This window comes from Columba livia, chromosome 21 (genome assembly GCF_036013475.1).
Source record: "Columba livia isolate bColLiv1 breed racing homer chromosome 21, bColLiv1.pat.W.v2, whole genome shotgun sequence".
Taxonomy (NCBI): Eukaryota; Metazoa; Chordata; class Aves; order Columbiformes; family Columbidae; genus Columba; species Columba livia.
This window is the reverse complement of record NC_088622.1, coordinates 2,742,548-2,770,290: the sequence shown is the minus strand read 5'-3', so window position 1 is coordinate 2,770,290 and position 27,743 is coordinate 2,742,548. Positions and strand designations below refer to the sequence as shown.

Here is a 27,743-nt window from a genome sequence, read left to right as displayed (position 1 = left end):
TGACAGTGGGTTTTAAGGAGACCCAAGTGGGGGAGGTTGGCTGTAGTGCAAGAGCTGTAGTGAAGATTTCTGCTGTTCAGTGGGCAGTGGTGAGAAACTGAATGCAGAAGGTCTTGCATGATGGAAGAGCAGAGCAAGATCCATCTGTGAGTTCAGTTTAGTGTCTGTGAGGTGTTTGCGAGTAGCAGAGCAAGCTGACCCTCCCTGAAAGAGGGTGATCATGCTGAGGTTGGCGTGTGCTGGGATTCCATGAGCACGCATGGGGGGTTTCCTTGTCCTACAGGCTTCTCTGGAGGAGTGAAGACAGTGGCGTTCCTGGCACCCCCGTCCGTTCTCGGGGGGCTCAGCAGTGGGAAGAGGCAGTTTCTGAGCCCTCAGCCCCCTTGGGACTGAGTTTTACACACCAAGTCAGCAGATGCAGCCTGGGCTTTGCAGCCTGGTGAACTGTACCGTGCTGCGTCGGGTCTAGAAAATCCTGCGCTGGGGAAGAGAAAGTTAAACACGGGAAGAAAGAGAGAAATAAATATATAGAAGCATGGAAAGCAACATCATCTTGTTAGCGGTGTGTCAAGGGCAGTGTAAAGGTGACATAGGATAAGTAATTTTGCTGTCAAAATTATTTAGAGATGTCATTAAACTGCTTAGGGCTGTCTCTGCTGCTTCAGGGCACAGACACCTGGTTTTAATTTGCAGTGGTCTCTGTCCAAACTCGCTGGCCTTATTCAAAGGGATCAGTGCTAATTTGGAGCCTGGTGGCAAATGCCTTTAGTGAGCGTGGGATCTAAATGGCAGAGGTGACTAAAGGACCAGAATTAACTCCCTCATAAACTTTGTTCATTTTCCTTTTCCTGAGGTTTAAACTATCCGCTAAGTTGAGGTTTGCAGAGATGATGAACTTTTCAGATTGCTGTTCTGGTTCAGTGATGAACAGAGAAGCAGTTTTATGTTGTCCCCAGACTTTGGAAAAGAGATCCACTCTGGTTTTAACGAAGTCGTGCTTGCTCAGAATGTCACATTTGCATAATCACTTTGTTTTGTCTATAGTTTTATTTCGTTTTTCTGTCTTTTCTATTTGCTTTTGTTACTCTTTGTTTTTCCTTTTGCATTTTCTTATTCCTTTTCCCTTATGCATAGTTGTATTTCCTTTATCTGGCAAATGTTTTGCTACACAGCGTTTGGCATCTGTGGCCTCTGCTGTCCCTTCTTCCTCCTCCCTGTTGGAATGCATCATCTTCACTGGTTCCACCGCTGGAGAATCCCCGTTCTCACCATTGCAGGGGAGTTGCGGTGAGCAAGTTCTGCACTGGTGCTCACTCATGATGGGGCTTTTGTTCATTGCATTGTAAAATGGGAAAAAGATCACTTCATAGTAAGGCTTAATCAACATTTCTGAGAGCAACAGCCTCTTCTGTCTTTAGTTGTAAGATGATGGGCAGTACCTGCTATTTCTTGCATTGTGCTATCAGTTAGGAAGGCAGAACTTTCTTGAATTGTTCCCAGAGAATTAAGAAGCAGGAAAACTTGAGAGCTTTTGATGATAGAAGAGACGCTTGACAGGCTTTTGCTCCGAAATACATATCTAAAATATCTGTGACGGTGACACCACAGCAAAGTTGTGTGTTTGCTTGTAGGCCATTCCCAGTTCAGCGCTGGGATTGCTTCAGATCATTTAAAAAGCAGCTCTGGGATTTTAGCTTTGTTTAACTTGGGCCTCTTAATCCCCACAGCTTCTTAGTATAAAACTTTGTATTTTGAAAGCAAGCAGAGCGCTTTACCAGACTAGCTGGCCGTCTATGAGTATTTTACCCCTCGGAGCTTGTATTTATCACCGAGTCTCCAGGGCCTGGCTAATTCTGAATTAGGAGTGGATTCCTCTCCGGGGGTGGCTGCTGTTCTGCCTATCTCCACCCATCAAATTGCAGAACCTCCCTTGTAACCCCACGCTCTCTTTTGCTCGGGAGATGGATGCGATAGGTGGTACCGGCTGTGCTGGAGCTGCTTTGCGGTGTTGCCAGGGCAACCGGCGCCGGCCCCGCGGCCGGGAAAGGGCAAACATTCCTTTCTGCCACCGGAGCATCCGCGATTGAATGAGATTAGATAGAATTAGATAATCCTGAAATTCGCAGCGATTTGATGCCAGACCTTTATTAAATAAGTAAAAGTACCGGCCCTTATAGTAAAAATGAATTCTTTCAGATCGATAACTTTTCCCGCCGTTCGTCACAGCTGCGACTCTTGAGATCTCTTTTTTTGTGACATGGCGTGAACCGCACAAATATACTTGTGTTTTTTTTCTTCCCCAGAGGGGACTATGATATCAATTCCTCTTTTATTTCCCCCTTGTGATTCACCCACTTAACCGTAAAGTACACTTACAAAGAAAGGCACTGCAAGATGCTTCAGTCAATGAGCTAGAGTTTACAATAGTAGTGTTACTTTAAAATTGTGCACTTAGTAGAGAGTGGTTTAGAGGCATTAAAAACAACTACAACTTATTTTCTTTCTTCTTCATTGTGAATGGCTGAGTAGTTTTGTGTTCCTTGTGTGTTCAGTGTCTGAAACTGTTGGGACCTCGTCCTGCCTGGCACGTTCCTGCTTATGTGCAATAGAATCACTGACGTCAAATTGTGATCTAAAGTCGATGTGGGTTAAAGTAAGCATGGCAGGATGAATGCAGCGTTGGACTTTGATCACAATCAGCCTAGATTTCCATCACTTTAACTCTGTGGACTTCTTTTTCATCTCCAGACTGGCATCCACATTCAGCGTGCATCACAGGACACCTCGCAGAGCGCGGAGAATTCGGTTTGTTCTGGCTCTCGAGCAGTTTTGTTTCTTATCGAGCTAAATTGGCTCTTTCAGAGCAAAGGGCGGATTTCTCCGTTGGTTATGGTGGTGCTGTCCTTCGGGTGCAGCTCCAGACACCGCTGCTGGCGTTCTGTGGACAGTACGTGGTCGAGAAGCAGCCCATCCAGAATGAGAAGGGCAGCTGTCTGCTCCTTGTAAGGATGCTTTTAATCCTGAATAACAATATAATACATTTGATCTGAGTTTTTTTTTTTTAATGTTCAAATTAACGTCCCTTAAAAGTCTGCGGATCTGCACTTGTTCGCATCCGCAGTGTGAGTCTGGTTTTGTGAAGGCTCACCTTGCTGTGATGGATTTCTCAGAAACAGGTTCAGTAAGAGCGATGCTGTGAGGCCGGTAGGCATTCCCCTCCCCTGGCGTGTGCAGAGGGCAAAAGTAATCCTTGCTTTGGGAGGACTCAGTTCTTCCATTGGTGTCTCTGCTATTGTCTCTAAGTCACTACACAGTCTAATTATTTGGGGATGTTTAACTTGGCTTATCCAGAAACATAACGTGCCTTGGATGCCATTTCACGTCAGGGATCTGTGCAGGCTTTGGTGCCGGCGCGTGGCCGTGGGACACGTAGACACCAACCTTTCCGTGAGTCACATTCACAGTAATTTGGGGAGAGCATCTGCAAATTGAAATATTTAGGTTTATGGGTTAAAAGGGCGAGAGACCGAGTTCTTGCACTAAAATAAGCAATAGGACTTCCACAAACGAGTTCCTGGTAATGGAGGCTTCTCTGTACTTTTCTTTTCAAGGAAAGCGCCCGATCGTGATTAAATGTCCTGGTCCTGACTTGCGCTGAGCCCAGTCAATGGTTTCAGTGGGTAACTGCTCTCATTTGTTAGGAAACGATGATGATATTGCTCATTTAAATTTGTGTACTCACTTTTTCCTGGCATAATATTCCCTGCTTTTAAAATGCCACCTTCACCCAGCAGCCCCCGCTGTCCGTGTCTGTGACCCTGGCGTTGTGCTGCTTGCCGTTAACTCACACGTTCTCTGTATTCACCACCAGTGGTGGCTCTTTGCGTTCTTCTGGGTCATTGGTAAAAATATCAGGGGGAAGTGGTTACGTGAGGTCTTTTAATCCGTTTAATTTGTGCCATGTTTACTTGTATTTCTAATTCAAAAAGTTGTGTGGTGTAAGATCAGGTAACTTGCAGAAATTTAAGCACATTACACCAGCAAAAAAAATTATATATTAGTTTAACATCTTTTCTATTAACAAGCTTTAATTTGCATAAATTATATCACCCTCCTTCAATTTATTATTACTTGTCCAGTTTCCTCTATTTCATTATTTCTCCTGGGGGTTATAAAATTACTTGGATTATTCTGCTCATGCTTTTTAAACTACAGTCCCAGTGCAATGTTTTCTCATTTACTTTGTATTTCCTCATTGTTGTGAGGGTCATGAAAAATAGGAGCAAAGCGTCTGAAGAACTTGTCTGGCCAACTATCCCCAAAGCCTCTGAATCTGCTGGTTTCAAACTATATAACATATATAACATAATCCACTGCTGGAATCAGAAGTATTGCTTTCTCATACCATGTTAGGGGGAGCTTTTTCTACCAGTGAAGGCATGAAATATTTATTGAACATTCTATTTTTTCAGCATTGCTGACAGTTCTAGCATTCCCATCTAGTAATGGACTGAAACCATTATTATCTCCTGTCTTAATAAGCCAGTGTGTACAATCCAGTTTGGAGTTCTCCAGTGAATGAAAGAACTATTAAAGTTACACGTGCAATCATTTAATATTAAGATCTTTATAGCGGCTGGGGTAGGAGAGACCTTCACCACTACAAAGGCCCTTTACTACATGTTATGCTCACGAAATGTCCAACTGTCTTTAGGTCTGTTAGTGCTTATTATTATATTTGCTTTATGTCCCCAGGGGGATTTCTGCCTTTTTACCTCCTGTTGTTCAGAGGTGGCTTAATGGGAAACCTGGCGTGTGGATGGGCTGGTACAGCATTGGGCCTCTGAGGAGGAGGAGGAGGATGCTTCTCTTCATCTCCTCGCCGTGGTATCTGCCGCTTGCCAGGCCGAGTGTTTGCAGCGGGCGGGTAATGAATAGATGCGTTGGGCTTTACAAAAAAGTGCCCTTTGTGGCTTTCTCAGGAAAGCCAAGCCTTTTCCCGCCTAGATGCTCTACGAGCTCACGCTCCTTGTCTGGCTGCTCTTGTTTTCTCCTGATCTTTCAGTCAAGTTCTTCCTGTCTGGCCGCCAGATTACGAAGCAAGGTGGTATTTGAATTATCTGGAGGAGTGATCACGGTGTGTTCTGTCACAGCTTGCAGCTCCTTCAACAATCAAATCCGTCTTCAGTGTTTCCTTTAAAAGATCTTGGAAAGGCGTCGGTACAGAGTTACGCGTGCAAGGGAAGAAGTGGAGCTGTGACGCATCTGGAGCTCTCCACTGCTTGCTAGAATAACCATTAGGAAATACTCTGTTGGCCACCTCCCCCTTCACAGGTCTCAGATTGATCTGTACGGAGACACATCCCATGGCTGGCTCGCGCGGAGATGCTGTGCTGTTAGCCCTGGCTGGCACGAAGCATCTTGATACCCCGCGAGCTGTGAAACTTGACATATGCCGAGACAGCAACGGGGAGAGAACCTTCCTCAGAGCTTCCCTGCAATGTTCTGACAGTATTTAATCTGTCGGGGTCCGCTGTGTCGTTCAGACCGATCCCAGTGGGCCAATGAGTCGGAATCAATAATATCCTTGATCAGCAAATAATTCTGCCTTGATCAGAGAATCCTGGTAATTAGAGCTGAAAAAGATGTGTCGCCTCACTCAGTGCGCTCCGCAGAGTCCTCTGGAAATGCTGCTGTATCTGTTTGTGCTTCTTGGGGCTTTTTTGGCTGCTCTGGTAATACAACGTCAGCTGAGCGGTGCTTTTGAAGGGGGCTGCGTTACTATTGCCAGACAGTGACCAGTAATAGGTGCTGCGTTGTTTTCCCTTAATATGAAAAACTTGGAAGAGATGAAGGAGAAGTGGGGCATGAGGAGGGGAATGACCCCTTGAAATCATCCAGGATGAGAGCTGGAAATGGAGTTGGGTGTAATTCCTGGGGAGCAGAAGGGGTGCTCGGTCTCCACGGCTCACTCACCTTTAGCCGTCAGCTGAGACTGACAAAAACCAGCAGCCTTTCCCTGGGTGCGCTTGGGTGTGATTTGACAGGCTGGACAAAAGGATCTGAATGACGATCAACCCACCAGAACGCACAGGCGGTTACCCTGACAGTGTCACCAGGCTGGGTTTGCCTGGACATACTCAGGTGGATGTAAGCGGCTTCTCCTTTTCTTCCTTCACTGATCCCCTCATCCCTCTCAGAGTTTGGAATCTACAGAACTGGAGCAACTTGTTAATTTGGAATGAAATCGCATCCATGGGATGCAGCTGAGCGGCGCTTGGTGCAAAGCAAAACGGGCAGGAGAAGGTGGCGAAGGACGGTACTTTATTTTATAGAGCTTTTTTGTGGTAGTTGAGAACATTTTTGTTCTGTGGCATAAATTAGAGCAGCTTAGGGCTGGCTGAAGGCTTAAATGGCTTATAAGTGAGTGTGTGGGAAACGGGCTGGACCGTGCTGGGGTGCAGGCTGCCCCGCAAGAGTTAACCATCAAAATGCAAAGCAGACCTGAGCAGGTGCGGAGAGCAGGATCTGTAGGTGTCACATGCAGAAAGCCAGCAATAGTGGCTCATTACAGATCTTCGAAAATGAGGAAATAAAGCTGGCTTTTCAGCTTTTTGTGCCGGCTCTGTGAACCCATCAAACATGAATATGGCAGCTTGCCTACAAACAGATTAGTTTTTTATTGCGTTTGCCACCTCCGTGATGCTATAAGGCCCAGCTATACTATATATATAGCACAATAAATCCAGTTTATATAAATGTGAACTTTGATATATTTTATTAATATCACACTCATGATTTGAATATTTAAATATGCCTGGCACATACGAAACTGTTATTTAGCTTATGCTTGTTTTATTTAATTATTTTAGATTTATAGGACACCTGTCATTGGCTCATAAGTGCCATGCAATTAATTACAAATACTGTCAGAAATTCAAACCTGCCTTTCTCGCCCATCTAGATTATCTGTGTCTCTTGCACTCATCACTATTGGTGGTGGTTGTTGTTATTGTTTTTGGCACATCTGGCCCACATACCCCATAGGCGTTTGCAGCACTTTTCACAGATTTGCATATGCAAAAAGTCAAGTCCTTATAGGTGGAAGCCAAAAGTCACAGTGAGAACGTTTACCCAGCTGGGATGAAGCCCTCTTGACCAAAGCAGCCTGGAATGTATTTGAGGTAATTCCCTTTTCCCTGCTGAATGAGCTCTTGCTGCAGGGCGCAGGGTGAGCTCCCTTCCTGGGACCGAGGGTCGAGCGCAGCCCCTTTCGGTTCCATGAGGCAACGTGGCTGTTGTAATTAGTGTATAAAAATACACATGGATCTCTTTGTGGTACCAGAAACACTGACTAAAATCCAGAAGGAAATAACAAAGCAGCTGCAAACATGCTTCAGAACACATTGTTTCGCTGTATGAAATATCCACTGTTGCATTTGCAATAAAATTAGCGAGGAGGGAAAATGCCGAGGAAACGCGAGGTTAAGAAGCTGTCAGATATTTTTACAAGTGTTGTCTGTATTTAAACAGCAGAGATCTTGGGGTCAGGTTGGTTCCTTTGTTCTGTTCATGCAGCACCTGGCACCATGGGGTTATGTTTGGGGGCTCGTAGCTGTTGTAGCAGCCAAAGAATACATAATAATGATCTAGACAGAGTGCGTGCTGCAGAGATAAAGATACCTCTGCGCTCTCTCAGTGTGTTGGTAACTACGGTGAGAAGGATCATGTGTACCTGTGTAAAATGGGCTGAAAAAGCCCATGTCTGGCAGCACTGAAGAAGGAAACCAGACGATGAGCTCGTGGGCAAGAGAGGTGGGATGCAGTTCATAGAAGAGTAGGAGACATCTTCTGAAAACTAGCAAGGCGTTTGAGTTCCAGCCGGAATTAGAGAAGATTCTGCGTTTGACTGGACAAGATCAGCCGGAGATGAGCCAGAACAGACAGAGTTTAGGACAGGCCCTGGAGAATCCAAGGATGTATAGCGAACCGGAGAGCCACCTCTGCCTCCTGGTCCTGTCTCCCTGCCACCCGTACGCTGTTTTCTCTGCAAAGGGGAAAGGACAGCAGCCCGTTGGACACACCAGAGCGGTTGGGAAACTTCATCTTGTTGTGCTTTGCTTCCAGCACGTAACTTTATTTTCAAGAAAAAAAGTAAACGGTGGCTCAAGTGCAGGTTGGCAGGAATGAAAGCTGGATGGTGACTCTGAGGAGGAGGTAGCAGGTGAGAGCAAACAGCTCCTGCTCTGTGGTCCTGATTTAAAAGGTATATTCAGTACTTGTCCAGTTGTTCTGGGGTCAGCAAAGCAGCGACAGTGGTGCCAGCACAACCCATCTGCCTGAAAATAAGGCTCTTGTGTAGTATCCCTCCTCCAGGAAGGTGGAGCTCTTCTAATCTCCTTCCCCTTATCCTTCTTCATTCGACCTCCTGGGCTCAGTAAATACCATCTCAGGAGGCTGCGGGAGCCAGGGAACAATGAGTGGCCTCCCAAGGGGCCAGAATTTCTTCACTCTTAAATTGCACCTTTGCAGTCTTTGCTAAAGAATCCACAATTATTAATCCTTTAACTTGTATTTTTAAATTCCTTGCCTTTCTTTTACCCTCCCAACCTTAAATGTGATTTCAGAGGGGATTTTTCTAGAGTTCCGGCTGGCACCCAGTGTCCAAACAAACTCAGACCTCTGCCTCTTGCTTTACTCTTATATTTTTCTGTTTGGGAATGGCTCATCTGCCTGGATACGGGGCTGAGGCTTTTGAAATGTGGGAAGGGATTTGTCCATCTGATCCCTGTTTATTTTAATAGGGCATTTAGTTCTCGAGAGCTGTGTCTCAGATGTGATCTCATGTCTCCAGAACCAATGGGTCTAAGATTTTGGTCATGACTTGATTGACTCATTTTGGCTGTTTCCTCGTGTATCCATCAGAGTTTGTGTTGGGTTTTGTTTTTGTTTTATATTTGCCCGTGCAAAGACTACATTGTGGAGTTACAACGGATGTCGTGCTGTCCTTGCACATTTGTATTCTGCTTTTGTTTTGAGCTGGATTGAGGGAAATCCAAAGAAATAGTTTAAATCCATCTGAAAGAGGCTGCGTTCCCCTCCTTGTGTAGGGGCTTTCCCTGGCAAGGCTGTTGCTGAGCTGTGTTTGCATTAGGGATCCCCACACCAGTAACAGGCTGCAACTGAGTCCCGTATCCGTCGTTTCTCTTCCTTTCCTTGCATGTTGCTGTTCACTATCTTCTTCTTCACCGGCTGCTCGTGGCGGGGTGCGGTGAGGAAATGGTTGTGTGGAAACTCCTGCAATGAGCCCCAACCCTTCCACCCCCGCACGCTGCCCTGGGGAGACCCAGACACGGTGACTCATGTGCCTGGCTGCGGCCTGGGGCTGCCGGGGAGCCTGGAAGGTTCCAGGTGAGGGGGTGGCAGCTGCCGCCAGCTTCGCGTCTCTTTTTCATAGAATCACAGAATGGTTTGGGTTGAAGGGACCCTCCCAGCTCCCCCAGTGCCCCCCCTGCCATGAGCAGGGACATCTTCACCAGCTCAGGTTGCTCAGAGCCCCGTCCAGCCTGGCCTGGGATGTCTCAGGGATGGTTCATCCACCACCTCTCTGGCCAACCTGGGCCAGTGTTTTACCTCCATTGTTGTAAAAGAATTTCTTCCTCATGTGTGACCTGAATCACACAGCTGGAATCACAGGAACCTTGTAGGAGATCAGTGGGACAGGGGCACCGAGGGAAAAGAGGAGCTTGAATTAGTGCTCGGCACGTCTCTGCCGTCTGTAAGTACAGCAGGACCAGCTCGTGTCGTTGTGCACCGTGTCACACCGTTGCCGGACACCTTCAGTACCACTGCGGGTATCATATGGAGCTGGCGTGTAATGACATCCAAAGTCCCTGACCTCGCTGTGTCCTTCCTGATGTGTGAAGGCGGTGAGAACACAGCAGCAGAGCTGGGTTTCACATCTGGAGGTCAGCCCTGCCCCAGCTGGGGCTCAGCACTCTGAGCTCAGCTTTGGAGAGTCACCGTCACAGACCAGACCTGCTGGTCCTGGCTGGTGCACGGACCCCAGGAGTCTCTGGGAAATAATCAGAGAAAAGCACTCCTGTTATCGGGAAATGTAGGTTCAGTCTGCAAGGGTCCGGTCCTTCACTGACAATATTTTAGGTTCAGCACATGGGAAGCAATTGAAAACCAGTGGTTAAACTTTCCAGGTTTTTTGCATGACTTAAGCTGCTCTCTAGGGCAAGGTCGGCACAGGCAGAAAACCCGGAGCAAGATGTGATCTGTATCTCTGTCTTGTTCTTCAGACTAGGATGGAATTGACCCTGTGGTGATCATGGAGAGCAGAAGTCAGGTTTGCTTTCAGGAGCTGAACAGCTCTAAACTTGCGTGGGGATAAGAAAGGGAGAAGAGAATCCTTTCCTTTCTCACCCTCTCCCTGGGAAGCGTGGGGAAGGTGCTGGTTTTAACTGCCCCCTGCCATGCCTTCTGGACACACAGGAGCACAGGTGTGCCTGTAGAAATGTGTGAAGACGTGTGTGCTAATGGCACCTAAATTTAGCAGCTGCTCCGTGCTCCTGTTGACCTGTCAAATGACTACTCCCTCTCCTAGTCTTTGTAAATCCGAGATATTACTCACCTCCGTGACTAATTCCCCATGGAGGGCCCTTAAAGAGGTTTAGAAAACAAAGTCCTCTGCATTTGGCTGCTGAGAGGAGGAACTCCGTAGCTGACTTGCCCTTGAACTGCAGACAGGGAGTCCTCAGGCAGGTTCTCTCGCCCTTGCGAGGAGGCGGATGCACCGTTTCTTGCAGCACTTTGGAGCTGGGTGTCTGCAGCAAAGACCAAAGCTGGTAACTGGAACTGGTGATTTCTGCAGGAGGAAGATGTGATGGCAACGTGCCCAGGGTGGGATTTCACTTTCGTTTTCACGGGCTTCTCCAATGCAGACGCTTGCCGGGTAAAACAGAGCTGCTTAACTGCACGCAAGAGGATCATGCAACCGCAGAGGAGTCTGTGTCTGCGCGGAACTGCAGGGGGGGAATTAGGATTGGCAGAGCGTAATTGGTAAAGCCTGCATTTGGCTCGGGTTTTTATTTTGACAGGCCCAGAAAATCACCAAATAAATAGTAAGTTGGGACCTTAAATTTGCTCTCCAGCACCTCTGACGGCAAAGTCAACCCAGGCACGTTTATTCAAGAAGGAAGAGTGCCACCTATAGAGTCGCAGATTTCCCCTCCTCCAGGAGGCTGAGTTGGAGGTACCAGAGTGTCCTGTGCAGGTACTTCCTGAGCGCAGCTCAGCATCGTTCACGTGGGGGGCGGCCCGGGGTGCCGCACACACACAGGAGAAAGGTTTGTGCTAAAAACCATGTGGCTTTTATTTTAGATTTGTACAAATATGCCGTGTTTTAAAACAGTGAATATCCGTTGTGAAAGTTACCAAAAGCTTCCAAATATAGACCCTTTTCTGGAGCAAGTTATTTAAAAATGAAGAAAAACTACAAGGCTTACAAACAGTTACAGGCAAGTTATGTTAACGCGGCTTTATGTCTGTTAGACTGTTGGATGATTTGGTGGCTTTGGGTGAACGAAACTACTAGATGTGCTTCAGAGTAAGCGTTGGGGTGTGTGCAGGTTTGTTCCTTCACGCGTCTGAGTCTCTGTCCGTGGATGGAGCGTTGCTGGAAGCCACATCAGACCCCACTGGCTTTGTTTCCCACCTCAGGGAAACGCTTAAATGCTGAAGAGGGGAGATACCAGTTTCCAGACAAAATGCTTCACCTTTAAAAACATGTGTTTCCCCCGCCCCATAATTCCCCAATTTTGTTCCACTTAATTTTGGTTCTGGTTTTCACTCCTGTGAGAGGTGAAGTTTTTTTCACCTGCTCAGAAAACTCTCCCCTTTTTCCTTACATTTTTTTTTCTCCCAGCTTCTTGGTTTTATTCCTTTGATGAAATATTTACCTCTCTTGGGTTTTATTTATTTTTTTATATTCTCTTTGTGTTTATCTTCAAAACATACAACTCCCAACACCCCCTGATAACATGCAACCTCCAGACACCCCCTGCTCCCAGTCAGTACTCATTGGAAAGCCACTGTATTTGTTTGGTCATTTCTTTCCTGGAATTATATTTATATATACAAATGTATTGTAAATCGTGTGGTATCTTCTCGTGTGGCTCCTGATGTGCTGAGCCACCTAGTTGCATATTTCTGGGCGTAGTTTTGGTTTAACATTTGGTTTTGTTAATACACACTGAGTTGAACCTGTAGTTCTTGGTGCTGCAAAGTCCCGGTGAGTGACGAGCGCTGCCCCCGGTTCTTGCAGAACACGTGAATGAGGAACTGCTGACGATGAACGAGTTGTCCTGCCATGCTTTCCTTTGGTCTCGCTTGCCTACAAGATGATACAAAAGTGCTTCATAGCAAGAACTGCACGCGCTTTTTGCAACAGCTGCGGGCCTTGGAGTGACAGGCGATGCACGATTGCAAAGTGCTGTTACTGATATGCTGCAGTTGGGCTGTAATGTTTGCGCATCGTGTCTGTTGAGTGAGAAGAACGGGGTTTATATTGCGATTCCAGGCACTGCACCTTGTTCAGCTCTTTGCTGCCGTTGTCAGAGCTGTTGCGACACCCACAGCAAGTCAACCGTCTGACCCCCCAGTTTTAATAAAAAGCACCCGAGCTAGGAGCTCGCTGGGCTGTCTCTGGGCTAGGTTTCCTCTCTCCTGGCACAGTTAATCAGCACGTGTAACCTGGTTTCTGAGTAGGAGTGGGGTATGAGAGCAACTTGATCTTGTAGCACTGACGTCCCCGTTGAGATGGACTTTCTGGTGTGTTCTGGTACCTGCTGTACAGCCCATAACTCTGCACCACGGGGTGAAACTGTATCTGTGTATTGTGGGAGATGCGTCCTTGCCCTGAGTGACCTATGTTGAGCGTCATCCCCAGTTGTGACATCCCTCTTTGTGGTGCTCATGGGGCATTTTGCTGCACTGAGGGCATGTCAGTCCTTCCCAGTGCCGAGGAGAAGGGAGGGATTCCCTGGTGGGAGCCGCTGAGCAGAATTGGCCATGCTTTTAGCCTCATGCCTGATACTCTCAGACTCTTCCCTTCCGTTCATTCCACTCTGTGCTGCAGCCGAAGAGCACGTATTAAAACTCTAAGGAGGCATGTCTAGTAGTTGTTCAAAATCAGTTAATTTTTTATTGGATTTGAAGTCAGTCTTCATGGGCCAAACCCACCCCAGAGGAGCGGGGATGGGGAATTGCAGGCAGTCAGGACTTATTCCGGATAATTGACTTTTCTGTGTCCGCCCTCCCTCTCAGATTCACCTAAGAAACCTCCCTATCTCCGCAGTGCTGAGTCTGAGAGGCCTTTGTCCCCAGCAGCCTCAGCCATCAAGATGTATTAAATTAAACATACACACACATCACAGCCCCGAGGCTGTTAACCCCTCACGCACACAATAAGCCGTTGTGGTCCGAGTAGAATAACTTACGTTTGGACCCTGATCTAGTTCAATTCATTTCCCCACCTGCGGGAGTGACCTTCAAAACTTGCTCGAGGCTCTGTCTCCAAAGTCGTTTTCTCATTAGTGGAAATGAAATGTATTGTGGAGCGATGGCTCTGTCCCCGCATCTCTGGGGAGTCGAGCACAGAACAACATTTCTAGTCCCTGCTCACAAATCACACCAGGCCACCCCGCTCCCGGTTGGTTTTCTCGAAACTCTTCCTCCCATTCCCTCCATTATAACGTAATTAAGATTATTGGAAGTCCCTGCAGCGCGTCGCCAAAGGTTGCAATGAGCAGGGGTGGCTGTTTCAGACAGAGAAGGCACCAGCGGTGGCTCCGGCCAGTTTGCCACTGTCCCCCGATGCTTCCCCTGCTTTGGCTTGGCCTTGGGGCCGGTCCCAGGACCAAATCTGCTTTAAAACAACAAAACGTATTCCTACAGCAAACATGATGTAGAATTGCTCGATCTGGTACCAGCTGTCATCTCTGTCTGCAGTGCTGTTAGAGCGTAAGGGGGGAAAACCAAAAGCCCAGAGCCTCCTGTTGTGCTTGGCGTCCTTGCCATCCATCAGGCAGGGGTCACAGTAACTGCGGATCGTATGCTCGGGTCTCAAAAACTGCAGGAAATCAGTCTTTGTTACATGGAAAATAAAGCAGTCTATGGGGAAAATAACCATAAATGTTCATTATTTGTGCAGGAAAATCAATTTGTAGGCCAATTGACCAAATAAAGTAATACAATTTGCTGGGAAATCCCCCAGGTGTGGCAGGCAAATGGTGAAGTGGAAATGGAAGCAGCAGATTTCATAGGGAATCTGCGGTGGTTTGGGGGTGAGCGGGATGTGGGGAAGGGAGGGAAAGCTTAAAAGAACAAATAAAACTACAGGAAAGAGAAGGTTTAGGTGTGCGGGCGGTTGACAGAAAGGTGCTAGTGGGAGGGGGAGAAGGGGAAATGGTCTTTTTCTTGGTTTTGTGTCGCAGAGGGTGGTGGAAAGATGGGGTGTGATGGTGTGGTGTGGCTGGAACACCCTTCTTGGTTCTCCCTCTGTTTGCAAAAGTGGAAGCAATGCCTTAATTAATATTTCTAGTTTTCTTGTTTGCTTTGGATTTTCAAAGTTTACTTGGCTGGGAGGGCTGAGTCGCTCCGAGGAAACGTTGCGGGCAGCCCTGGCTCTTGCAGCTCCCTCGGATTATTCTCACCTGCTCTTCAGTGCTGGGATCACACTCGAAACACCACGGTACGTGGATCTGTTTGGACCTTTACCAGCCCAAATTCTCTCTGTGCAGGTGTTGACCGAAGGCTTGAGCTTAATGTTCTTGGGGCGGCAGGTGCGCGGTGCGGGGAGGATGCTGCTGTGCTGCGGGTGGTCCTGTCACCGCGGCAGACGGGGCTGGTTTTGGCTCCAGCCTCCTTGGGGAATACTAGAATGTACCGCAGAGCTCCAGCTCCTCTGTCTCCGCTGTGTGGAGCAGCTGCCGTTTCTCTGCTCTCAGCAGTTCGGTTGTTTCGGTTTGGAGGGAAACTGCTGGGAAATCAATTTTTTTTTAAAGCCGAGAAGGAGCTTGTGTTGTCAAAGTCATCGGTGATCATGGGGCGCTTCGATATTTGGGATGCCCACACTTAGGATGGTGCCGGACCTGATTTTTCCAAAGGAACCAGTTGTAGCTCTCAAGAGCTGCAGTGGCAGCAAAACCGTCTTCCATGTGGACAATTAGAAAAGGAGGAACTGACTCAACAAATCCAGGTCTGTCTGTCGCATCAAGTGAAGATAACAATTCTTCAACTTCATGAAACACACTGTTTAGATGAAGCCTGTTTTGGTTTCTATTCCAGCAACAACACGTGTTTTGGGAGGAACTGTTCAACGTTTTCGTTTGATCTCGTTATGACAGTGAAGACTTATCCAAAAAGGAGAAAAAAAACAGCCAAAACCAGAACTTGAGGCAGAAATTGCACTCGACCCAATAAAAAGCTACAGCGACCGGTCCTCATTCTTGTAGGGCTTGAACAAAGCCTGGCTCTGTCTCCTTGTGGCTGAGCGGTGTGGGAGCCACGCTTGGAAATCACAAGGATCGCAAAGAAATGCTCTAAGCGTGTGTCTCCGGAGCAAAATAGAAGTATAAACCATGGTCACATTCCTCTTGATGAAGTATTTCAGACTGGCTGGGGAAGGCTGTGTTCTCTTGGACCTGGTGTAATGGGGCTTTGGAGTGGAACATTAATACCCGGGGCAGTGACGGACAGTTATTTTGTCCCCTTGTCTTTCTGTTACTCAAAAAGGTTCAGCAGTGAGGTGTGCGACAAGAAGGGCAAGTGTCTGAAAGCATCCATGCGCTTTTGCTCCTTGTCTCTTCACCAGAGAAACAGAGCAGGAAAGGACACAAAAAAGAGAAAAATACGTAAGTTTTGCTTTTATTTAGGAGACAGCACGAGTGTACCACATCCTCAGCTGGTGTAAGTCGGCTTTTACTCCATTAATACTGACTTACATTGCCTGAGGACCTGGATTCACATCGCTACTTCCTTCATTGCAACGTCAGCCTGAACTGGACAAAGTTATTTGATGTGGAACAGACATAGAGAACAAAGATGAGGCCACTTTTCAGCCTTCTTCCAAAGAGTTTTTGAAACAGGTAGCTCCCAAGGACTGACAGATTTTCTGTCTTAGAGTTACTTCTCTTCAAAGACTGGAATTTCCAGTTGGCTTTTCCAGAAAAACATATTAACAAATTATCCTTTAGGCTTTATAACTCACTCAGAGGTAATAAATGGGAAATGTTCCCTTCTGTTCACAGAGCTTGTTCATCTGTTTCTTTAGCGCTTCAGAAAATAGTGTTGTTAATATAGATGGGAAGAAGAGCTGCAGCTTCCCTTCTGTGTAACTGTCTTTTGGTTTAAGACATATATATTTTCTCCAATTACAGTAGTACCTACAGCCCTGTTTCTGTGCGCAGCCTTGGACTCAACGTGTCCTTCTCTGTTCCGAAGAGCTGACGATATCAGCAGTGTAGACAAACAGGTACAAGGCAGAGAAAGCGTTACTAATGGCTTTTTATAGCGAGGACACTGAGCGCAATGGGGTCAAGTGAGTTGCCAAGGATCACACAGGGAAATTGTGGTTAGGAGGAATTTTCTTGTTTGATGTACTTTGCCTTTCTCAAGATAAAACCCCCTAAAAACGGCGTTGGACTTCCCGTGCTGGGATTGAAAGCTTCTGTGTAAACCAGGTGGTGATGCTCCAAACTGCCATAGAAACTTACATTTCAACGAGGAATCACCCAGTGTAGACCTGGAGAGCCTGCTGGGGCACAGGTATTCCCAGAACACACTCTTAGACCCGTCTGGTGCTGCAGAATTGCCTCCTCACCTTGTTTTTGGCCATTGCCTGAAACTGTGAAGCAGCCTCGTGAGGCTGATGAAGAGTGCGGCACAGTCCCCAGAACCTGGACGAGTCTTTGTGGTCTGTACTGCCTGTATTTTTCGCCTGTCCATTGCTGTCTGCTCCCTTCTGTGCTTTGGGCCTCCCCCCTGCGCTGGGACAACATCCCGTGTCACACTGGTGTCACTGGGAAGAGGTGGTCAATAATAAACCTATTAGCGGTCAGGTTAAAGGGCCGGAGCGCGGCAGACAAATAGATGCGGCGGGAGGCTGCCGACTGTTGTTTTATTCATTTGTTCATTACCGAACACTGGAGCAGGAGCTGAGATGAGAGGCTGGACGGCTTCTCCTGCCCCTGACCTCTGTTTTGATGGAGAAGCTGGTAAGCACAAGGCAGAGCTGCTCCCGTCCCGGATTTGCTACTGAAAGCAGCCGGGCTGGTAGCACGCGGGTGCTGAACGGCTAATGAAGGCCCAGGGGAGCCGGGGATTATCTAGGAAGGCAACTGACCCTCTCTTAGGTGTTTATACAAATCGCGGCTGAAGGTAAATGCAAACTCTGTCAGTTATCCTACAGGGGATGTGCGGGCTCCATGGCTGCGTAATTTCCCTAATTAAAGCCATTTGACTAGGTTTATTATTTGAAAAAGGAAAAGAAAAATATTCCAGGCGTTCAGAACCTCCCCCTTTCCTTTTCCCTATCTTTATTATCAATAAAAAAAGAGAGAAAATGCTGTCTGGACTTGAGGATTTCCTTCACATATGGAAAAGATTTAGCATTCTTCAGCTCCCAGCATCGGCAGTGCACAAACCTCCCCGCCAGCATTCCCTGTCTGCTCCCCGTGTTTCCACATCTCCGTACACAGAACGAATGCATGTGCTGGTGGTTCTGCAGGTTTGGGTTTGTTTTTTTAATCCAATAGAAATGATTTTCGAGAGTTCAGTCGCAGGCACGTGAATCATCTCGCAGACAACTTGGATGTTTTATCGGTGTGCAAACTCCTTGTGCATTTGCGTTTCTGTGCTTATGTTCTGGTACTGATTTGGATGCGATGGAGCGGCATCCGTAGGGACTGCACCTGCTCGTCGTCTTGGGTCAATTCCCAGTGGGATCAGATGTCCAGAGCTTGGCTGGCAGTTAATATGGACTGGCAAGAGCTTTGCTTTCATGTGCCTGGTTTTTTCCATGGAAGCTTTTTGCCTCGCAGCTCTCATAGCAGAGGCTTTTCCATTGCTGGGATCAATTAAATGCTCACCAGGGACTCTCTCTGCGAGGATTCTTTCCTTTTCTGGCTGACTTTGAATGTCACACCAGGGCGTTCAGCTGTTCTGACCTCCCCGCAGTAGCTCCCAGGGCAGGAAACCTTTGCTAACCCTCCCTTCCTGCCTCTCCCCGAGTCCTGTGCTCTCGGCCGTCATTCCATCTGCAAACTCTCCTGGGGCTCTTGGGCAACGCTTTGGTTTCTCGTATTCTTGGCTGGGAGAGCACAACTGCAGGGGAGAGCTACGAGGGGCTGGATGGGTGGGGGGAGAAAGGCTTTACTTCGTAATTCCACTGACCTTGCTCAGCCACACGGAGCAGAATGTTCCCTCGCTCTCTGCATGGGCAGAAACATCACCACAGTTTGCTTTTCCGTCTTTCTGGTGGTCCCTTGCTATCATGATACAACGATCAGGCTTCTCCACTCAGGTACCGCACCGCTGTTCCTATGTCGTTGGGTTTTTTTACTTGTATCTCCAGACTTGGGTAATCAGTAACTTTAAATTGCGCGTTGGTACCCATCTGATTTTTCCTACGGAAAGAAAATACGCCTGTCTGTGATTTTTAAAAACAAAGCAACCCCCCACCCAGACAATACTTTTGAGAGGCAATGAAAGCAATTAATGGTGTCAAAAGACCCTGGGAGGGTGAAGGGGGGAGTGAGCGAGGGCTGGGCTGGCGCAGGAGCTGGGTGGGGAATTGAGGGTTATTGACTCCTACTCCAGCTGTGCTTCGTTAGCTGGTGTCATAACCCACAAAATTAATCTTTAACGATGTATAAAGGGAAGGGAGTCCTAACGTCCCCATTTCTGCAGTGCCCTCCACACTCACCCTTGCAAAAGCTTCGTATGTTTTACTTTCTAGTTAGACTAATTAGCGAAAGGAGAAGTGATATTCTGTTCTCCAGCCTCTGTCCAAGGGGAGGGGGACATCCTTGTGTTATGAACGGAAGGTGTGATTGCAGAAGAGGTTTCCTCTGAGCTGGGTCAGTGTTTGTCCTAAGAGCAAACATCTAAAAGCAAAGAGCCCCCGCAGAGGCTGTTGGCAGATGCGCTGCAGGGTGGGGGACCCCGCCTGGGCAATGACTGCAGCAGCGCTTTGCTGCTGTACTGCACCCCCGGATGTATGTGTTGAGAGCTGGTCCTTGGTGCTCTCAGGGGTAGAATCTGCTCCTTTCTGACCTTCTGCCCGTGCTGTGCGGGCAGGGAGCTGGCGGGCAGCCTGGCTTTGCTGGGCTGAGCTGTAAGACCGATGTACCGCTGCGTACACACCGGGTTTTTGCTGGGGGTGCCGCACCTGCACTGACAGCTGTTGGCTCTGCGGCTACAGAAAATGCTCCTTCTGACCCGTTGGGCAGAACAGCCCTGCTGGTTTGAGCGAGCCAGCTGGCAAAGCACACCTTCCCCTCCCCTGCGTGAAAACAGGTATTTATCGGGGGGAGCTCGAGTCCCAAGGCACCTGCCTGGAGGAGACTTTGATTGGGTTGTTTTCCCCGGCATCAAACATCTTAAAGAATCTCAACAAATAGGCAGTTTTCTTTTTATAATATTCAAGCCTTCTTAGAGGTTTCAGGGTTCAGCATCAGCATCCCATTAGTGTACGAGATCACTCTGTAATCACTCTGTCACGCAAATACAAGCTTTTTTAATGTGAGGTTTATGTCAAATATCTATAAATCCTAATGCGCCTCCCCATATATAGCAATGCCACCGCAGTCTCTGGGTGTATTCTTGCATGTAACGCTGCTCTGCTAAGTACACGCTTTACTACCTGCCACTGCGTGCCAAGGGATACTTGATAACCCCTAATCTGCGTAAGGGTAGGTGTCCCAATATACTGCTCAGCTCTGTAGGTACATTGCTGTCCTATACGGTGTCGGTACAACTGGCACCGGACTGGAGCAAAAGCCAGAGGCACAGGAGTGATTCCTTGGGTGGAATGCTCCTTGCAAGTGAGTGGTTTTTATTTGCAGCTTGGACCGTTGCCCTCTCAAGTCAATGGAGAGACAATTGATTGCAGCAAGTTCTGGACCAGGCTTCTGGCTACCTTTGTGCTTAATTTAAAAGTAATGTGTATCTACTGGTGAATGCCTCTAAACAGATTAAGAAAGCGCAATTGATTCAAAACTGACTAGAGATGAACATAAAAGGCAAAATTGATTGGCTCAGTCCATTTTAATTTTCTGGGAATGGAGAAAAATACTAAATAAGGAAATAAATAAAAGTCCTAAGCCTAATGGCAAAATTACAAAGTAAACACAACTTGAAGAAATGCATTGCTGGTGCTGGAATGCAGGTGTGTGCAAGGGCACTGCAGCCAGTGTGGCCCTGGTTCCTGTGTTGTCCCTGTCTGGTTCTGGTCAGAACTCAGCAGTACAGGTCACCCGTGACCAGACCTGGCTGCAGATGCACATTTTCCTTCCATTCACATTCATTAATATGTCTTTTCTAAAGTAAGAAGCTCTCTGTGTGTTAGGTGATATCTGTATAGGTATGTACATGTCATACTTGTATACGACATAGAGGCGTGTGTGTATATGGGTATATATGTGCAGCAGCTTTAAGTGTAAGGATACAATTTCCAGAAAAGCAAAGTATGAATGTTCTGGGGAGCAGGGGCAAGGGGGAGCCTGTGTTCCTGCTCTGGTGGGCACTGTCTCTGGGTTTAGTGCCTCCCTTTTTGCTGGACTCCTGCTCTCGTTAGTCTGATGGGTCCCTGGGCAGTCACTGAGCCCGGTAGCTGCTCGAAGGTACCATAATGGCCATAAAATGATTCTCAGTCTCTGATCGGTGCCGTTCTCTTCAGCCGGTGCAGTCACAGCGGAGGGCAAATTGCAATTATTTGGAAGCGGAAATTTGAACACTCTCGCTCCTCCCCCCCTTTAATTGTTATGATAAATTGCAACTTCAGAAAAATATATAAAGCTTTGGCATGATAAAGCTCATGCTGATAGCAAATCCCAGCTTTCAGCATGACAGAAATCTGGTGCAAATATTGCCCTCCTTGCTTTTCCTTTCCTTTCCTTCCCCTCACGTCTCCCTTTCTCTCCTTTCCCTTCTCTCCTTTGGGCGCTGTGCAAGCTGGAGTTACTGAGATGGCTTTGCACAGAGGGTGAGCTCTGTGTGCACAAAAGGGGACAGGGGGGGAATACACCTGGTATGCAAAGAGTATTTCAGAATAGGAAACACACAATTTATATCGCATGTTCCTCCAGGGAGCAGACAGTGAGAAACCTCTTTGCAAAGGGCCGTGCGAGCGGGTCTCTGCTACTGAGATCCACAGGGTGCGGGAAAGCGTTTGCTGTTTGTTGCATAGGCGCAGTCGGCCCCTCACGCCGTGTCACCTCGCGTTGTGCAGGTGGGTCTCCGGGAGCCCCCAGCGACATTCACAGTGAGAATATTCTCCTGACTCTGAGTCCGGGCGTTGGGACTCGCTGCAAAGCCCGTTGCAGCTCCATCCAAGTTTTGTACTTGGGCTGCTCAGCGGTGGAGGAGCATTCCCCTTGCTGCCGTCCAGCGCTGCGCTTTCCTTCTCCACGTCCCTCTGAAGGAGAATGTGTCTGTCCTTTTCCTCCTATACTCGCGTTTTCCCGGTTTTAAGGCAGTTTGGCCCACGGCTCCCCTCTCCCTCGGGTTTCACAGCTGCGCTCTTGGCTTGGAAGTGCATCGGAACGGGAAAGCCAATGTGCCTCCTTGGGGCGATGCCTTCCACATGGGTTTAGCTAATCATCACGATAAGGGCTCCCCTTAATGACCACAACTGGAGTTCATTGACAGAGGTAAACAAGAAGGTTTTTGGTTTATACTTGTGGAAAGTTCGTAATTTATTTCATTTAAAGAAAAGTGGGCTCTTGTGTCACTTCCTCTTGCTCCATTCTCCTCTGCAGAGAGCTGACTGGCTTTCCCAGGACATTGTCATTTTGCCAGGTTTATTTGGAAAGTCGATGTTCCAGAGAAACTGTTATTAGTTAAATGACGCTCTGCTTACTCAACCTGTTTCATACACCTTTCTTCCTTTTGTTCCAGTTAAAAAAAGTTGTCCTATTGAAGAAAGTATGTGCACAGCATCATGATTTTGTTGGCTAAAATTTTAAATACTGTGGGGCAATGACATTACAGTCTCCCTGGGTTCCAAGGTACATCTTCCACTCTAAGTGCCCGTATTACGGCTCCCGTGTTGGTCGACCACAGATTGAACCGAACACCCCAAGTGCTACAAATATGTTCTGTCATAATGAGAGATAAACCCCAACACTGCACTAGGTTCTTATCTCCTTGGGATCAGGCACAAAGGGTGCAGGGACAGATTAATCTGCAATACATTCTCCCTGCGTGCAGAAGAGAGGAGGCTGGGACGGGGGTCACGTCGTGCTGGGTTCTGTACGCAAACACACATGCGGTGAAAAAGCATCTTTTGCCTCCTGGCAATTTTCCTCCTGTTTATTTGTGTCTTGTCAGAAGTGAATTGAGGGAAGCGCGGTGCCAGGACCACCTAGGGAGCGGCTGCACAAAGCAAGACATCTCACCATGCAAATGAGAGTGAAGAGTGGCCTCAGTAATTCGACCTGAAATTGAAGTGGACTGTTGACTGGCGTGAGAGTCAAACCTGCTGCTGGCTGGCGCAGGCACTTTGCCCTTTGCAGTCAAAAGTGTTCCAGGTTATCTGGATCACATCTGCCCTGGGCTACTGGCAAAGGCTTAATTTAACCTATTCTGCTATGTTAATGTGCAACATTTGATAGGAAATATTCTGGAGAGAGAGAGATTGGTGCCTAAAAAGGACAGGCTGAGAGAGTTGGGCTGTTCAGCCTGGAGGAGAGGAGCTCTGAGGAGACCGTATTGCGGCCTTTCTGTGCTTAAAAGTGGCCTTTAAGAAATACCGGGACAGACTTCTTAGCAGGGCCTGTTGCGATAGGACAAGAGGTGGTCTTAACTAAAAGAGAAGCTGCTTGTTTCCAGCTTGCCTAACCAAATTCTTCTTGTTTTCTTCTCTTTTCCTCCTGCCGTTTCCCGTTCCAACTAATTCCATCCTGTGGCAGAACCGGGGTCGCCTGGCAGAGAAGAGGACGATCCCCTTACCTCCAACCAGGATCCCGAAGAAAGAGCTGACGTCAGTTTTCTCACATAGTGACGACAGCGAAGAGAGTGATAAGAGCAATGGTCAACACCCTGAAGTAAAGCAGGAGGAGGATCTCCACATCAGTATCATGAAAAGAAGGTACTTACCTGCCAGGGACTGCTGCCCTGCAGGAGCGAAGACACAGAAAACTGGACAGCAGGTGACCAGCCCTTGGGGGCCAAATACTGCCCAGGGACCCCAATGGAGTCACCTCCAGGACCTGAAATTAAAGTGCAAATGTCACATTATAGCTCAGAAAGAGTCACTGGGTCTTCTTTCCTACTTTACTCCTGTTTGGGGTGAGTAGGGCTCTGTGAGGCCTTGCACCATGCACCTCGTTTGCAGTCTGTAAATTGTATTTCACTCTCTGTCCAGCATTCTGTGCCTTTGTGCCTGGTGAGGCCAACAAGTAGCATTACCCAGTCACCCGCGGGCCTTTCACACAGCTGTCTGAAAACACACGGGCATGTACAGGTCCAAAGTCCTGCATTTTGCTTTCAGTTGTCCCCAAATTCTGATGTAATGTAAATTGGATAAGTTAATGTTGGGGAACAAAGCTTGGGAAGAATGTAGCAGCAATGGCGGTTGTTATATGTTCTTGATTGAGAGTGTCAAAGAGCGTAGCTGTGTCTCACTGATCCTGAGTGCTTCTGTAGTCTAAAAGCAGAATTAACAGAGTTGCAGTAACCAAGAGTCGCTCGGATACTGGGGCTTTCCTCAGTACTTAGAGATGTTGATTGTGTCTTTCTCAGTGCCGTATACATTCATCCTGGAATGATGCAGGGTTGCAGGAAGAGGAGAAGGGATTGTCTTGAGTGACATCTTGGTAACTGTCACTTGGGCTCTCCTGTATGGTCTCAGCGCCCATAACATTCAGCTGCAAAACTTTGGGTTCTCTCATCCCTCTGAAAAAATATGATGTTTAGAAGACGTATAACTACAGGAAAATCAATACCTAAGGGCACTGAGTCTCAGCCTCCCATGCATATCATTGCAACTCATCTTGATTGTCATCTTCCTCTGATGCATAAAATCACTCAGATTCTAAGACAAGGCCTATAAAAACAGAGGAGTGGAAACCGAAGGCATGTAATTGCTTTTCTTATGTTTTATGTGTTTCTTGCTCCTGAGTAGATAAGCTATTTCCCCCCTTGCCTTCCAGCAGATGCTGGTACGTTCAGCAACTGAGAACTTGAAAGCGAGGAGACAAAACAGTAACCAGCTCTTCTCATAAAACCCACCTGTAATTAAAGTCTGGGTTTATCATTGCAGCTGTCCAAGAGCCATGTTCAGGGTTATCGCTTGGAAATGAAAAGGTGTTTGGGGAATGCATCTGCACTGTGCGAGCGCACAGGAGCCGCAGAGGAGAGGGAACCCTCCTAATCCCTTTTGGTAACTGCCCTCCTTCTCCTGCCCCCTTTAATTATGCTTTTAATTCTGCAAAATTATAGTGCTGGTTTGTCTCATTAGGAGGGAGAACAACATGATAACTACATAATTGATACACTGAACGCCCCAAATATAAAGTGCTCTTATCTTAAATCTTTAATTACTATAATTGCTTTGCCTTGTTTATTAGGAAATGGAGAAAAATTGCGTAGTAGTTATTAGCCAAAGGCCCCTCCGCTTGCCACTTCTGTGCTCTTCAGTACTTTTCAATGAGTTTGTCTGAAAGTCTCTTGTTGAAGCGTTGTCTTGGTTCCTTAGAGGAGCACATGACTCTTCCCGGGTCGGGCAGATTCTCATTGCTTCCCTGCAGTTGTTCTCCTTTTCATTTTCCTGGGAGCTCTGACACAGCATGTGTGGGACAGGCTGGAATAGCTGGGCGAGGCAGCACTCTGGTGAGGGCAGCAACGGCAGAACAGAGAACATGGAATTCTGGTGCCCAGGCAGGGAACATCTGCTCCGATCCCTCAGCGTTTCCAAGCATTTTGTGCTTTGCATGTCCCCAACCCTCCTGTCCCAAAGAGGGGGAGGACCGGCCATTTCTACCTGCCCCAGGGCAATGAGGGCCAAGTGAGTTGCCCCCAGTCCAGCTGTGCTCCCAGTGTCAGGAGCAGCCCAGGGACTGGGGTGGAAGGTGCGATGGGGATGGGGTGGAAGGTGCGATGGGGATGGGGTGGAAGGTGCGATGGGGATGGGGTGGAAGGTGCGATGGGGATGGGGTGGAAGGTGCGATGGGGATGGGGTGGAAGGTGAGATGGGGATGGGGTGGAAGGTGCGATGGGGATGGGGTGGAAGGTGCGATGGGGATCGGGTGGAAGGTGCGATGGGGATCGGGTGGAAGGTGCGATGGGGATGGGGTGGAAGGTGTGACAGGGCTGGCTCCAGGGACAGCAGCAGCAAGGCCAGACATCTCGCAGACGTGACAGCTGGGGCCCGGCAGAGACAGTGCCCCATCTGCTTGCTGGTTTTAAGTCACCTGTTGTGTCCTCCCCGATTGGTGATGGATTGGGCTGAGGTTTTATTGTCTCCCACTGAGAGGAAGAAATAGGTTAAACTGTGATAGCAGGAAAACAAGGTCAGGGCCTGAGCAAACCTGTGTTTTCCTCTTGTACCCCTGGATGGCCCTCGTGCACGCCTGCTGTGCCGACCGTTACAAACACTTGCAGCATTGCTTTGAGCATTGTTGCCTTTTTTTCTCCTATTCCCAATTTCCTATATATTGACTGTTTCACTCCATTGTTGGCACAAGGGAATGCTTACTGCTACTTCCAGGTGTGGCCATTGGTGAAGAGAAGACTCTAGGGATTGGAGTAGGAGTTGGAAGGTTAGTTTCTTGGCTAGTCCCTCAGCCTAGCCTTTGACAGGCATTTCTTCTGTAATCTTAGGCAATTGCCCATGGTGGTGGCCTTCAGAGGAGTTCTTGCAGCCCTAGAAAGGAGCAGGCACCTGTAACTACCACCGAAGTTGGTGCATTTCAGTCCACGCCAACTTATTTCATGACCAGGTCCTTGCAAAACAGTGTGATTTTGCTGCCTTGCACATACGTGATTAAGGAAACCAGGGCTCACACTGCAGTGAGCTTGGCTCATCTGCTTTGAAATCCAGGTGACCCAAGCCTTAGGCTGCTTTGCGGGGTGTGCTAAGTAGCCTCTGTGGTGTGGCTCCTGTCTGGAAAACAGAGGGCTTAAAATCTTGTCTCACATAACCAGAGGCATCTGCTGAGCTTGATATCGTAGCTTGATACCCAGACTGTAAGCACTCGGCTCTGAAGATTATTGGGACAGCGCTGCAAAGGAAAATCCTTTTTCTTCTGATCAGATTTTGGGTTCCTGAAAATCTTGCTCTTTCACAACATTAGCTACGTGGAACAGTTGCATTGCCTTAATTACTATGCTTTGGTTAAGTTGTAGTGACTCCTGGTGAGAATGCTTGTCTGGCTATGAAAACAGTTCTTCCTGTTTGGACACAAGAATGGGTTCCTAGCCAGATATTGCTCTGAAATACAACCCGTTTTGAAGAGAAATAGCAAACATTACCCTGTAGCAGGGTGGCTGTGCACTGAGAGGCAGATTTCTGGAGAACCTCATACTGTCCTTGAGTCTTTCTTGGTTTGTCACTGTTCCCCCGCACCCCGAATCCTCTGTGGCTGTGTCAGCAGCGTGGCCCTGCTGTCTGGCACCTGCCGTGGGACCGGGGTTACTGCAAACACATTGAAATGCAGGTGCTTACTGAACACTGGCTCCTCTTCACACATGAACGTTGACAGAGTCCAGACAGGGCCCAGTTGCTCTCCCCCGTCCCCCCCACCCTCACGGCCCAGCTTTACAGCGCTCTCCTCACTCAGCGTCCATTTTCTAATAGCGAAATTACTGACCTCCACTAAGCCTTAATGGCCAGCGGCTGTCAGCCTTGCCACCGCCCGCCTTTCCAAGTGGAAAGCTATTTCTTATATCCCATAAGGCTGCTGCTCTTTGACTCCCTAATTGATTGAAGATCAAACCCAAGCACCCCTGCATTATATTTGTCACATGCACCCGCTTGTGATTCAGAGCCGTGAGGTCCCAGTGCCTCCTCAGCCCATGTGCCATGTTCACAACGCTGCCTTTGCCTCCCTCCTCTTGCTTGGCCTCCTCCTGAAATGCTCCCGAATGCTCTGGGCTCCAGCCATGAATCAGGCTCTGAGATTGGATTCGACAGCCCTTCTTCTAATTGCCGTGACTCGAGAGAAGGGGGGAGGCACAGCCCCTCCTGTGGCTGGAGACATGTTTTGCTGCTTCATGACACTTCTTCCACAGCTTCTGCTGGTTATTTTCTGTCATTCCCTTCTTCCTTCCTCTGCAGTCCTTTCTTTTCTCTTCTCCTTTCTCTTTCCTTCCTCCTTTTCTCTGAACCACACAGCACTTAATAACAGTCATTGTATTCAATAAATATATTAAAGATCCCTCTGGGAAGCAAAGGCTGGACTTGGTGCACAGTGCCAGGAAGCATGTCATTGACCTAATGAGGACAGATATTTGAG

At 47.9% G+C, this 27,743-nt stretch overlaps 1 protein-coding gene across 18 annotated transcripts in view; it reads left to right on the top strand.

The window, feature by feature from the left end:
- Positions 1-27,743, top strand: part of SAMD11 (sterile alpha motif domain containing 11) — a 97,803-nt gene that overhangs the window by 8,698 nt on the left and 61,362 nt on the right. For 17 of the 18 annotated variants that reach the window (XM_065037964.1, XM_065037962.1, XM_065037963.1 and 14 more), the window contains one exon: positions 23,199-23,377. In XM_065037964.1, the coding sequence (XP_064894036.1) occupies positions 23,199-23,377 (179 nt within the window). Of the gene's footprint in view, positions 1-16,548; positions 18,590-23,198; positions 23,378-27,743 lie in introns of those variants that run through there. The other variant, XM_065037970.1, reaches the window with a different exon arrangement.